Genomic DNA, 14,028 nt, shown 5'->3' on the forward strand with positions numbered 1-14,028 from the left:
TACTCTATCCCCACTCCCACCCTCCTCTAGCTTATCTCTCCACGCTTCAGGCTCTCTGCCTTTATTCCTGATGAAGGGCTTTTGCCCGAAACGTCGATTTTGCCTGTCCTCGGATGCTGTCTGAATTGCTGTGCTCTTCCAGCACCACTGATCCAGAATCTGGTTTCCAGCATCTGCAGTCATTGTTTTTACCTGAGCAATGGGATTGTCTGGATAGCTCTGCAGAGCTCAGCGTGGATTTGAGGGGTCGAATGGCCTCCAGTGTCATAATTGCTTCTCTTTACCATGTTTTTCTTCATCTGGCCGAATATCATTTTGTGATTTAGCATCCAGTTTTACTTGATAACCCTTTGTTAAACCACCGAGGGACATTTTAACTACATAGTCGGCGCTGTGGAAGTGCAAGGTGTTGGAGTCTGACAATGAGTTAATTATTTATGCAATGCCCCAGCAATTGAACAGTTTAACTGTGGAGCTCATTCCTTCCACGTGGTAAATTGCTTTTATTCTTACAAAGTCAAATTTGCACTTTTTCACCTGATCTTCCCTCTCAATCCAGTCAGTTTCTTTGTGCCTGATTTGACTGTAATTCATCTGCTTTCTTAGTCATTCCCCTGTATTCTTTCTTGATTCTCATTTCTCTTTGGTGCGCGAGAGCTGCTGTTGGTCCTGTCATTCACTAGTCTCCTTGTTGACCTGTTGTCTTCACACTCATTATCGCCTCTGACAGCAATCATTTAAACGATAAACAGCCTTTTCAGCTGAAAGGTGAGGGAGCATCCTGACAAATTAGGCTAATAGCGAAATGGCCTGTTCCAGCAGGAACCAAGGTTTTCATCATCTTGTGGTATTGGAGTAAATGGTTTCAGGTGTGGCAGGGTAACTGTGTCTCAGCTTTTGCAGTGTCAGTGAATGTCCTCACAGGTCAGTGACACAATCCAACACCCCAAATCTTGGGATATTTGAGTATGTGTAATAATTATTGTTCCAGTGTGGCTTGTATTACTGTTTGTCAGGCTCTCTGATAATGTTATGGTCAGTCACACCAACTGGTACCTGGCTCGTGGCTGGGCAAGAAGAACTGAAGAGGGGTGGGGAGTCACAGACAAAGGAGGAAGACATTGCTGTGACTATTTCCTGAGCCTTTTGTGTATTTGACCCCTTTGAATAACGTAGAAATGGCAACAGAGAAAACAAACTGTTTAGCCAATCACTGAAACCCTTAGTAAACCTAATGCAGGGTGGCTCATTCATTAGCACTGCCAGGGTCCTGGGTTTGATTCCCGCCTCGGGCGACTGTCTGTGTGGAGTTTGCACATTTTCCGCGTGTCTGTGTGGGTCTCCTCCCACAGTCCAGAGGGATGCAGATTGCCCTGTCCTGTGCCGGCTAGGTGGGTTAACAACGATAAATGTGGGATTACAGGGATAGGGTGAGATGCTGTTCTGCAGGTTGTGGCAGATCTGATGGGCCAAGTGGCCTGTGTCTGCACTCTGGGTTTCTATGATTCTAAGGGTCATTGTTTTAAAATATGGCATTGCCCAATGAGAAAGATTTAAAACATTTCTTTGTTGGAGGGTAACGAGTCTTTGGAACACCGTTCCCCAGACAACGGTGAAAACCATGAAGTAATTTGAAGGCCAAGGTAGATTGGATCATGGAATGGAGTGGGGGGTGGTGTGGCATGTGGAATTGTAGCCATTGAATAAGGAGCAGGTTAATGTCCCCTAATTCACTGTTAGTACACTTGTGCAAGTATTTAACGTCCACACATAGTGATCCTAATCCCATGTACCTGTTCCTCGAAGGTCTTTTGGCTTTATCCCTGCACTATTTATTGAGTAGATTAGATTCCCTACAGTGTAGAAACAGGCTCTTCGGCCCAACCAGGCCACATCGACCCTCCGAAGAGTAACCCACCCAGATCCATTTCCCTCTGATTAATGCACCTAACACTAGCTTGGCCAAATCACCTAACCTGCACATCTTTGGACTGTGGGAGAAAACCCATGCAGACACGGGGAGAATGTGCAAGCTCCACACAGACAGTGACCCGAGGCTGGAATCGAACCCGGGACCCTGGTGCTGTGAGGCAGTAGTGCTAACCACTGAGCCACCGTATTCATTTATGTTTCTGCAGTCCCTGTTTTCGTCACTAAGTCCTGTATATGCCACAGTGCGCCAACAGCCCCCTCTTTGGGGAAACAAAATAGCTTCATCTACTCTCTTCATTTTAGTTTTCGATCTGTATTTATTTATAATCTTTCAGTCACTGAAAGCAATGTTCCAGCTTTCCAACTAGTCATTATACAACATTTCTTTATCAAATCACCCAGCAACCTCGTCGGTACTCATAAAACCAGCCACAGTCTACCTTTCGCTTCTGTATTTTCTGAATCAGCAGCACCCGATTTAGTCATGTCCATGTTTCCTCAACATATTCCACACATCGCGCAGGCTGAAAGTGTAGCATTGTTACAGTTTATATGGATCAAGCATCTCCTAGATTCATACAGCATGGAAACAGACCCTTCAGTCCAACTCATCCATGCCTGTTCAAGTTTCCCAAATTTAAACTAGTCCCACCTACCTACACGTGACCCATATCCTTCTAAAGCTTTCCTATTCATGTCCAAATGTCTTTTAAATGTTGTAACTGTATCTACACCTACCACTCCCCTCTGGCAGTTCTTTCCACCTATGAATCACCCTCTGCGTGTAAAAGATCCCCCTCATGTCTTTTTTAAATCTTTCTCCTCTCACCTGAAACATATGCCTTCTAGTTTTGAAGACCCCCACTCTGGGCAAAGACAATTGCTATTCACTTTATCAGTGCCCCTCATGATTTTATAAACCTCTGCATAAGGTTACCCTTCAACCTCGTATGCTCCAGTGAAAAAAGTCCTAGCCTCTCCCTATAACTCAAATCCTCCATTCCTGGCAACATTCAGGTAAATCTTTCCTGTGCCCTCTCCAGTTTAATAATCGCTTTCCTAGGGCTATCTTTCATAGTAGCTCTTGTCATGGAATCTGTATGCACGTACATATTAATGTACTCTGCAGCTTGTGAACTTGAGCTTCCAAATCCTCCTCCTCCCCTTCATTATGTATCTTGCCACACCTTTTGCCCTTTCAAAGTGAATTCCACCTGTAAGTTTTTTTTTTGTTCGTCCGTTTCACCTTGTGATACTTCGACCTTCTGAGTTCTTAACTGTACTTACAGTTTGAGTATTGTTCTTCAGTTTGAGTAAAGCTTCCCACATCCAAATCTAAGTTCTTCTGTAATGTTGTCGTTTGGACCATAATAGGGGTGAGCCTTTCTGAGCTGGGTCAGGGAGAGGTAGGCCGTACTGGGTTCCATCTCTATCTTGTACTGCGTGTATGGACTTCAATCTGAGGAAGGCAAAATCATCCAAGTTACTATTGAGAGTGTGTTGCTGGGAAAACGCAGCAGGTCAGGCAACATCCAAGGAGCAGGAAAATTGTCGTTTTGGGCCGGAGCCCTCCCGAAACATCGATTTTCCTGCTCCTCTGACACTGCCCGACCTGCTGTGCTTTTCCAGCAGTGCATTCTCAACTCTGATCTCCAGCATCTGCAGACCTCACTGTCTCCTCATCCAAGTTACTGTCCAGACATTCCACTCTGTCTCTGCAATCTCTAACCTTATTCATGAAATCATTGCCAGAGCTTTCCTATCTCTGACCTTAATTCCATCAGTAACCCATCTGGATCTGAGGAATGCCTCCTATTTCAGTTCTCCAATGTATAGTACTTTTCAGATTCACCTTGTTTCTTTGCTGTATTAAGTCCAATGCTTTTAGCCACCTTTATCAGTTCCATTTTATGTCTATAGTTATACTTCATGGGTTCTAGCCAATGATGCTATACTTCTCTTCCTGCTGGAAATGTTTCTGTTTCAGAACAAAAACACAAATTACTGGGGAAACTCAGTGTGTCTGGTAGCATCTGTGCAGAGAAAACACTTGATGTTTGGGGTCCGGCGACTCTTTTTCGGAAGCGTTCAGCTCTGTAGAAAGGTCAATGGATCTGAAATGTTAATTCTGAATTCTTTCCCCAGATCCTGCTTGACCTACTGAGCTTTTCCCAGCAATTTTTGTTTTGTTGCTGATTTCCAGCTTCCGCAGTTATTTGTTTTTGTACAGTGGCTGGTCTGGAACTGAACTTCCTGTTTGGTCTCCCATTGCTTGTTGAGATTAGATTCCTACAGTATGGAAACAGGCCCTTCGGCCTAACAAGTCCACACCGACCCTTTGAGGAGTAACCCATCCAGAACCGTTCCCCGACCCTATATTTACCCCTGACTAACGCACCTAACGCTCTGGGCAATTTAGCATAGCCAGTTCACCTGACCTGCACATCTTCGGATTGTGGGAAGAAACCGGAGCTCCCGGAGGAAACCCACACAGACAGATGTCCGAGGTGGGACTTTAATCTGGGTCCCTGGCGCTGTGAGGCAGCAGTGCTAACCACTGTGCCACCGTGGTATTCTGTCACTAAATTTTAACCATGAAGTTTCTGTCTTTGATTACTCGTTTGCTTCATTCATTTCTAGTATTCTCTCAATGTCTTGAACTAGCATTATTATCCAAATGCTCTCCTTTCTGAATAATTTATATGGGCATGCTAAATTCCCAGTCCCCTCCTTTTTGAGATAAGTAACTTTGTTAATTCTGTTGTCTCAGTCTCATGTGGCTACTTGCACCTCCACATTTACTGCTGTGAACTCTCAACCCACTGTAGTCTGCTTCTCTCAATCCTCCATTTCAGTCTGTATTATTTCTGAGCTGCTCTTAATTCAAATGCTGCATTCTTGTGCTCAGAGCACTGAGTACAGGAGTTGAGGCATCCTGTTGATGAGGCTGTTTTTGGAGTACAGTATGCAGTTCTGGTCAAAACTAATGTTAAAATGAGAGGATACAGAGAGGGGCAAAGTTTCTCATACAATGTGGTTCATATTTGGAATGAACTGCCAGAGGGAAGTGGTAGATGCAGATACAGTTACAACGTTTAAAAGACATTTGAGCAGCTGCATGAATAGGAAAGGTTCGGAGGGATGTGGGCCAAATGCAGGTAAAGGGGACTAGTTTAGTTTGGGAAATGTAATCTGCATGGATGAGTTGGACCAAAGGGTCTGTTTCTGTGCCGTTTAACGCTATGCCAGTGTTCTCAGTGGTTCAGGAGCATCGTTTTTTTTGGTCCAGATTCCAATATCCCAGGAATGTGAACCACTCCCCCGCACTGATTTAGTGGTCCCTATTAATCATCTTTATCCCACTGTGTCTGAAATATACCAAAACTGCAGGGATACTTGGCCTCTAAAAATGCATTGGCAATGGTGGGGGAAGAAACAGCAGAGACTTTTCGTGACCAAAGTGGCAACTTAGTCTTCCTCTAAGACAAAATACTGTGGATGCTGGAAATCTGAAACAAACATGGGGAACATTGGAGAAACTCAGCAGGTCTGGTAGCATCTGTGGAGAGAGAAACAGCGTTTGTCTTTCAAGTCCCAAATGACTTCCGAAGTTTGGAAGGAGACTCGTACTGGATTCAAAATGTTGTCTCTGCTTCCAGCATTGGGTGCTTGATATTTATTCTTCCTCCTCTTGTTGAAATTGGACAGGGTTATTTACCAGATCACTGCCAGGAAGAGATCCTGGAATCAGTTGTAAGCCGGATACCAAACCCTTTACAGCGAGCACAGCCTGCCTTCCTAACTTGTCAACTGCAGTGAATGTAGCCATTTGTCTTTAATGAAAACTCCTACATTGTCTCTTTGCAATAGCTATTCAATTAGCTTCACTTCTCTGCCCTTTCGCTATATCCGTGCCGCAGTTCCCACTTGCAGGTTAGAATCCAATCTGCTTGTACTGCACAATGTTACAGATCGATGATAATTAGAGCTTTCAGCCACTGTAGTTTCTGCCATCTAAAAGATGGGGCTTGTGCAAGATTTTGGTCACCTGAGACTCATTTCATTTTGCTGCTTGTGCAGTATTGTATTTAGATAAGTCAAAGGTGCATTTAAAACTGTGCATCGAACTGATGGATATGTTGTATTTATGTGCATGGGGCTGGTGCAGAGTTTCTCAAGTTATTGACCAGTAAAGCAAATCGGCAGAAAATTAACTGGGTTGAGCCAGGACTGCTCACCACACCCTTCTCAACTTGATTTTCCCCTTTGCACCCAGATAATTGAACAGCAAACTCTAAACATCGTTCCCTACGCATCGTGACTATATTTCAATCTCTTAGTCTTGGCACTTATGTATATAAAAAAAAATTTGTGGGATTGTTTTTGCAGATCTTACAGTCCCTTTCCGCTCCGACCAAAAACCTGGAAGCCGCTAGTCAGAACCAGCAAGGCCCGGACCCAAGACATCCCAGCGCCGTCTTGTTCACACAGGTTAAGCAGTTGACCCCCGAGGCACAGCAGCACCAACTGCTGCAGCTCCAACAGCAGCATCTGATGCAACTGCAGCTACAACAGCAGCAGCAGCAGCAACAGCAGCAGCAGCAACAACACCATCCTCAATTGCACCAGCATCCGTTCCAGCAGCAACAGCAGCACGGGTTCTCCCAACAGCAGCAGCACCATCACCTACAGCAGCAACTACAGCAGCAGCACCTCCAGAGGTTGCAGCAGCAACATCTACAGCAGCAGCAGCATCTTCAACAGTTACAGCAGCAGCAGCAGCACCATGTCCCGCTGCAGCAGCTGCCGATCTTCGGGCACGATCCAGGGCTAGAAAGTAAGTCGATTGAAGCATTTCGTTCGCAGTCGTTACGTCACATGTTTTCCCTTTTGCGTCTTTCCAAGTACATCCGCACACCTCATTATGACCTTGATGTCGAGAATGCATTTCCTGTCTGTACATGTCAAGTCCGGTTGCTGCAGTTCTTGGTTACGCTCTCTCCTCTGCTTTTACCCTTGTAAATTCTGAGGGGAGGCGATGGCCTAAAGACTCATAATCTGGAGACCCTGGGTAATGTTCTGGTGACCTGGGTTCAAATCCCATCACGGCACTTTAGTGGAAGATTAGATTAGATTCCCTACAGTATGGAAGCAGGCCCTTCGGCCCACCAAATCCACACCGACCCTCCGAAGAGTAACCCACCCGGACCCATTCCTCTACCCTATATTTACCCCTGACTAACGCACCTAACACTGTGGGTAATTTAGCATGGTCAATTCACCTAACCTGCGCGTCTTTGGATTGTGGGAGGAAACCGGAGCACCCGGAGGAAACCCATGCAGACACGGGAAGAATGTGCAAACTCCACACAGTCACCTGAGGTGGGACTCTAACCCGGGTCCCTGGTGCTGTGAGGCAGCAGTACATCGAGGGCCGAAGGGCCTGTACTGCGCTGTAATGTCCTAATGTACTAACCACTGAACCACCATAACGTGGAAGTTTGAATTCAGTGAAAATCTGGAATTAAAAGTCTAATGATGACGATGAAGCCATTGTCAGTTATCAGGAAAAGTTCATCTGGTTCACTTATGCCCTTTAGGGAAAGAAACAGCCATCCTTCCCTGCTTTGGCCTACACGTGACTCCAGACCCACAGCAATGTGGTTGACTCTTCACTGCCCCCTGGGCAATTAGGGATGGGCAATGAATGCTGGCCTGGCCAGTGATGCCCACATCCTCTGACTGATTTTTTAAAAAAAAAAATATGTCAGCGTGTCTGATTTCAGTTTTGCCGGCAGTAGGGAAATTGCAGGCTGTAGCCGTTTGGTGGTAATATAGGATGGGCTTCTTTAAAGTCCACAAACTCAAATTTACCATTTTGGAGATTTGTATTCATCAAGCTGCTGGTTAGACATAGACACTCCCTGCATGCCCCTTCCCCCAAAGATAAAGGGAAACCCACCAAGAGTTACATGTGGAATATTTTCCATACTTTGAGGCCAGCTCTTATGTTCATGCAGGAATGGTCAGAGGCTGGATAAAGTGGAGCTGAGACCAGAGAAGATCAGAATGGCGGAGCAGGCTCGAAGGGTTTACACGAGTTTACAATTCCTTTTGTGTGGCCATGTATTTCATGTGCCTGGAACTCAGTCAATATAATTGTGGATGTCCGTCTTGAATAAAGTCACAGGTGCTGGACCAGAGAATTGTTTGATCGCAAAGAACCCTGACATATATTTGGAAAGCTCCTTTAACATAATGAAACATCCCAAGCTGCTTCACAGAACCATTATAAAGCAAATTCTGACACTCAGCCATATGACGAGGCATTAAGTGAGGTGATAGAAGGCTTTAGTCAAAGAGGTTACTTTTAAGGTGAAAACGGAGGTAGAGAGAGAGCAGCGAGGTTTAGAGACAGAGTTCCAAAGCTGGAATTGTAAGCAGCTGAAGTCACGGCCACCATTGGTGGAACGATTAAAATTGGGGTGTACGCAAAACTGGTGTTAGAGGATCTCCAGTCTCACGTTGGACTGTGGGGCTGAAGGAAGTTATGGGAGTCAGCTGGTGATGCCCAGGAGGGGTTTGAAAACCAGGCTGAAAATTGACTGTAAGCTGCTGCAGGTCAGTGAGCACAGGGGTGTAACGGGTTTGAGCTGGACTTGTGTTGAGATGCAGGTAGCAGAGTGTTTAGGGAGGATTGGCTGACTGGCGGAAGACCAGAGAATGGGGTTAAAGGGTTTTTTTTCAGGATGGCAGCCAGTGACTAGCGGAGGTCTATAGGGGTTCGTGTTGGGACTACAACTATTTACATCATACATTAACCATCTGGACAAAGGAACTGAGGGCATTGTTGCTAAATTTGCAGAAGGCGCAAAGGTAGATGGAAGAACGGGTGGCTGCAGAAGGACTTGGACAGGCTCGAGGAGTGGGCAAAGAAGTGGCAGATGGAATACGCTGCAGGAAACTGAGGTTTTTGCATTTTGGTGAGAAGAATAGAGGCATAGACTATTTTCTGAACAGGGATATGCTTCAGAAATCTGAAGCACAAATGGACTTGGGAGTCCTAGTTCAGGATTCTCTTTAGGTTAGCATGCAGGTTCATTGGACAGTTTGGAAGGCAAATGCAATGTTAGCATTTATGTCAAGAGGGCTAGAATACAGGAGCAAAGCTGTACTGCTGAGGCTGTACAAGGTTTTTGTTAGACTGCATTTAGAATATTGAGAAGCCTCTGGCCCTGTATCTAAGGAAGGATGTGGTGGTGGGGGGTGTTCGGCGGAGGTTTACAAGGATGTTCGGGATGGAGGGCTTGCCATACAAGGAGAGGTTGAGGACTCTGAGTCTGTACTTTGGAGTTCAGGAGGATAGGGGGTGCAAGGGAGTGCATTTTATTGAAACCTACAGAATACTCAGAGGCCTGGACAGACTGGAAGTGGCGAAGATGTTTTCATTAGTAGGAGAGGTGAGGACCAGAGGGCAGAGCCTCAGAGTGAAGGGATGACCCTTTCGAACTGAAACGAGGAGAGATTTCTTCAGCCAGAGGGTGGTGACTCTATGGAACTCATTGCCAAAGGGGGCTGTGGAGGCCAAGTCATTGAGTGTATTTGAGACCGGGGCCCAGTATAATGAGTCAGCAAGATATTTTCTGACCATCTATTAATAGTTGTGTAAATATAATTAATCATCACTGAAATAGGGCGGCCCAGTGGCTCAGTGGTTAGCACTGCTGCCTCACAGCACCAGAGTCCGAGGTTCGATTCCAGCCTCGGGCAACTGTCTGTGTGGAGGTTGCACATTCTCCCCGTGTCTGCATGGGTTTCCTCCGGGTGCTCCGGTTTCCTCCCACAGTCCAAAGATGTGCAGGTCAGGTGAATTGGCCATGCTAAATTGTCCATAGTGTTAGGTGCATTAGTCAGAGGGAGATGGGTCTGGGTGGGTTACTCTTTGGAGGGTCGGTGTGGAGTTGTTGGGCTGAAGGGCCTGTTCCCATACTGTAGGGAATCTAATCATAAGATATAGGAGAAGTAGGCCATTCAGCCCATTGTGTCTATTCCATCATTCAATGAGATTGTGGTTGATCTGATGATCCTCAACTCCATTTTTGTGCTTTTTCCCAATGACCCTTGATGCCCTTACTGATTGAAATCCTCTCTATCTCAGCTTTTATTGCACTTAAGGACCCAGCCTCAATAGCCCTCTGCAGTAAAGAATTCCACAGCTTCATTACCCTCTGAGAGAAGAAATTCTTCCTCATCTCAGTCTTAACAGGACAGTCACTTCTTCCGGGATGATGCTCTCTTCTCCTAGACTCTCCCACAAGGGGAAACAATCTTCCCACCTCTATCCTGTAAAGTCCCCTAATATCTTTCAATAGATCACGTCTTTCTCATAAATTCCAATGAGTGGAGTCGCAGGTAGATAGAGTAGTGAAGGTGTTTGGTATGCTTGCCTTTATTGACCACAGCATTGAGTATAGGAATTGGGAGGTCATGTTGCATGTGTACAGGACATTGGTTAGACCACTTTTGGAATATTGCGTGCAATTCTGATCTCCTCTTTGTAAGGAAGACGTTGTGAAACTTGAAAGGGTGCAGAAAAGATTTACAAGGATGTTACCAAGGTTGGAGGATTTGAGCTATAGGGAGAGGCTGATTAGGTGGGGCCATTTTCCCTGGAGTGTTTGAGGCTGAGGGGTGACCTTATGGAGGTTTACAAAATCATGAGGCGTAGATAAGGTGAATAGACAAGGTCTTTTCCTTGGGGTTGGGAGAGTCCAAAACTAGACAGCATATGTACAAGGTGAGAGAGGAAAGATTTAAAAAGGACCTCAGGGGCAAGTTTTTCACGTGGAGGGTGGTGCCTGTATGGAATGAGCTGCCAGAGGAAGTTGTGGAGGCTGGTACAATTACAGCATTTAAAAGGCATCTGGATGGGTATATGAATAGGAAGGGTTTAGTGGGATGCGGGTCAAATGCTGGTCGATGGGACGAGATTTATTTAGGGTATCTTGTCACCATTGGGACAAGTTGGATCAAAGAGTCTGTTTCCATATTGTATATTTCAATGAGTACAGGTGCACCCTACTCAAACTTTTATCAGTCTTGTGGTCATCTTCTGATGCCTCCCGTTGCCAGTGTATCTTTCCTTGGATAAGGGTCCCAAAACTGTTCACAGTATTCCCGCTGTGGTCTGACTAATTAGTGTCTAATTTTGTTAAACTTGTCATTATTGTAAAACCTCTCTATTTTAATGTTCCATTTTCTTTGAAATTAAGGTCAATATTTCATTTGCCTTTCCAATTAACCAATATGAATTTGAATGCAGTATTTTTATGATTTATGGATGATTAACCGCTTCAGTTTTAGAGTGGTGCTGGAAAAGTGCAGCAGGCCAAGCAGCATCTGAGGAGCAGGAAAATCGACGTTTTGGGCAAAAGCCCTTCTTCAGGCAAAAGCTCATTCTTGATGAAGGGCTTATGCCTGAAACTTCGATTTTCCTGCTCCTCGTGTGCTGCCTGACCTGCTGTGCTTTTCCAGCACCACTCTAATCCTGACTCTAATCTCCACCATCTACAGTACCCACTTTCTCCTGCTTCAGTTTTAGTTTAAAGTTTATTTTTGTGGGCAGTTATACTTTTATTCCCTTGAGCCTTTGAAGCTAGCGTGTTCATGAATAAAATGACTGCATAAGGTTAATATTCCACTACTGTAGCTTTCTAGTCACAACATGTCTAAACATATTGACCATCGCCTTCTGCCTCCCTGGTTAATTGAGCAGTCTTAGTCATTAACAGTTGCAACAGCTCACCCTGGACAGCTCCTCAATTAATTTTAAAGGACCTGTATTAACCTGAGAGGATAAAAGAGCAGAACAAAGATATTCCCTGCTAAAGGTCTTCACTAAGCAGGTCAAGTGGAAACAAACACTTGTCAAAGGGGCAAATCCAAATTAAATCACACCACTGAAGTGCACCCTTTCTTTTTCTGATGCACTCGCTAATCTGACTGTGTCTATCCTTACTTTTTAAAACAAAAATTGTGAATTGAGAAACTAAAATATTTGTCTTAGATTAATGATGGCAGGTTTGATGTTTGGAATTTCAGTAACAGATGAGAATATGGGGACTGACTGAAATTGCTTTGGTAAATGAGGCAAAAAAGAGTTGAGAGGTAGTTATCAAGACAAGTGCTAGACATATAAATTACTGCAATGATTTGTACAACAGTTACTTTTTAAAAAAGTTCCATATTTTGTAAAGACAAAAATAGAAATTGCTGGAAAAGCTCAGCAGGTCTGGCAGTATCTGTGGAGAGAAATCGGAGTTACCTCTCACCACCTCTAGCTTTTAAGAAGTTGTACCTGGGTAACCTGGTCCTTAAGATGGCCCTGTTAGTGGCGACTTGTAAACTTTGCATTGTACTCGTGTGAGCACACATGACAATAAAGCTCATTCAAATTCAAGTTAACGTTTTAGGTCCAAGGACCTCTCCTCAGAACTGATGGTAGCTAGTTTTACCCCTATGACACATGCTGGTTCTCAGATGCCACTATTGTAAAATTCTTGCCCTTTTCAAATCCCTCTGTTGTCTACCTCCTCTTATCTCTACAACTTTACATGGTAGCAGTTTATTTAACTCTGGTGACTTGAATTGCTCCACCATTGATGGCTATACGTCCACGTGCTTAAGACCCTAAACTCTAGAGTTCTGTCCCTAAATCCCTGTCCCTTTACCTTTTAAGATGGTTCTTCAAACCAAAATCTTCGCCTCAGCTTATGTCCATTAGCTGTAAAGTGTCTTTAGTCCCCTGTGTCTGATGTTGGTTTATGATGTTGCTGTGAAAGTACTTTAGGATGTTTGATTATTTTAAAGGCGCTATATAAATGTTAATTTGTGTATATAGTGTGCATCTGCAAGTGGGAGTTGGATTAATTTCTGACTCTTGATTGCTATAAAATTAGATTAAGGGACCGCACAGGATTAATTGTGAGGGCATAAACTACATTACTGAAATATTTTTAGTTACTCTTTATTTAGTAATGCTTCTGAACATCTCAGTGCATCTGTGTAGTCATGAATTATTGTATACTTTCAGCTATCAACTGCTCAGTTTCCTTCCTCTTTTCTTTTCAGTCCCAGAAGAGTCCTTTTTATTGGGTTGCGTTTTTGCAATTGCTGACTACCCTGAGCAAATGTCAGATAAACAACTGTTGGCAACTTGGAAAAAGGTAATACCTCACGCGTTGCTAGGTGACAAAATAGATTGCGGATTTGCACTTCTGCTGTGGACAACTGGTGCTTTTTTAAAAAAAAAATTTGTTGATGTCCCCACTTGTTTGGGAGTGTTGAGGTGATCCAGAACTGGCGGGGAGTGACAAATGAAAAGAGATCACCGTTGAGTTTAATGGGGCATTCAAAGGTGACATTTTACCACAGACCTGGGTCAGAATTGCAAGTTTGTTGCTGCACGGAGTTGTTTACCTGAATAGTAGATGGCTTTTCATGGGAAGCCAGCTAAGGACAGGAGGGAAAGGAGTTTGAAAACCCTACAGTGAAGGCTGACTCAACTCGTTCCTGAGATGCAGGGCTTCCCTTTTGAAGAAATGTCCAACAAGTTAAACGTTTACTCACTGGAGCTAACAAGAATGTGAGGTTTTCTTGTAGTCATAGAATCCCTGCAGTATGGAAACAGGCCATTCAACCCATTGACCGACGCTCCGAAGAGCATCCCACCCAGACCTCACCCCCTATCCTATCACTGTAATACTGCATTCCCTATGGCTAATCCACCTAGCCTGAAAATCTCCGGACATTATCGGCAATTTAGCAAAGCCAATCCACCTAACCTGCATATCTTTGGACTGTGGGAGGAAACTGGAGCACCCGCAGAAAACCCTTGCAGATTGCGCACTGGCAATCATCTGAGGGTGGAATCGAACCTGGGTCTGTGGCACTGTGAGGCAGCAGTGCTGACCACTGTGCCACCATATCGCCCGAACACACCATTGGTCAGTGGACTAATGACAAGTTATCAATCAGTTACTTGTTCCAAGTAATGTCTCGGATCCTGAGGTGGGATTTGGGTAGGCTTGATACTGG

At 44.6% G+C, this 14,028-nt stretch overlaps 1 protein-coding gene across 1 annotated transcript in view; it reads left to right on the plus strand.

The window, feature by feature from the left end:
- paxip1 (PAX interacting (with transcription-activation domain) protein 1) overlaps positions 1 to 14,028 on the plus strand; it is a 114,865-nt gene that overhangs the window by 47,094 nt on the left and 53,743 nt on the right. Inside the window, exons 7-8 of the mRNA XM_043690723.1 lie at positions 6,322 to 6,769; positions 13,063 to 13,157. Coding sequence (XP_043546658.1) covers positions 6,322 to 6,769; positions 13,063 to 13,157 — 543 coding nt within the window. The remainder of the gene's footprint in view (positions 1 to 6,321; positions 6,770 to 13,062; positions 13,158 to 14,028) is intronic.

Source organism: Chiloscyllium plagiosum, chromosome 5 (assembly GCF_004010195.1).
Source record: "Chiloscyllium plagiosum isolate BGI_BamShark_2017 chromosome 5, ASM401019v2, whole genome shotgun sequence".
In the NCBI taxonomy this organism is placed as follows: Eukaryota; Metazoa; Chordata; class Chondrichthyes; order Orectolobiformes; family Hemiscylliidae; genus Chiloscyllium; species Chiloscyllium plagiosum.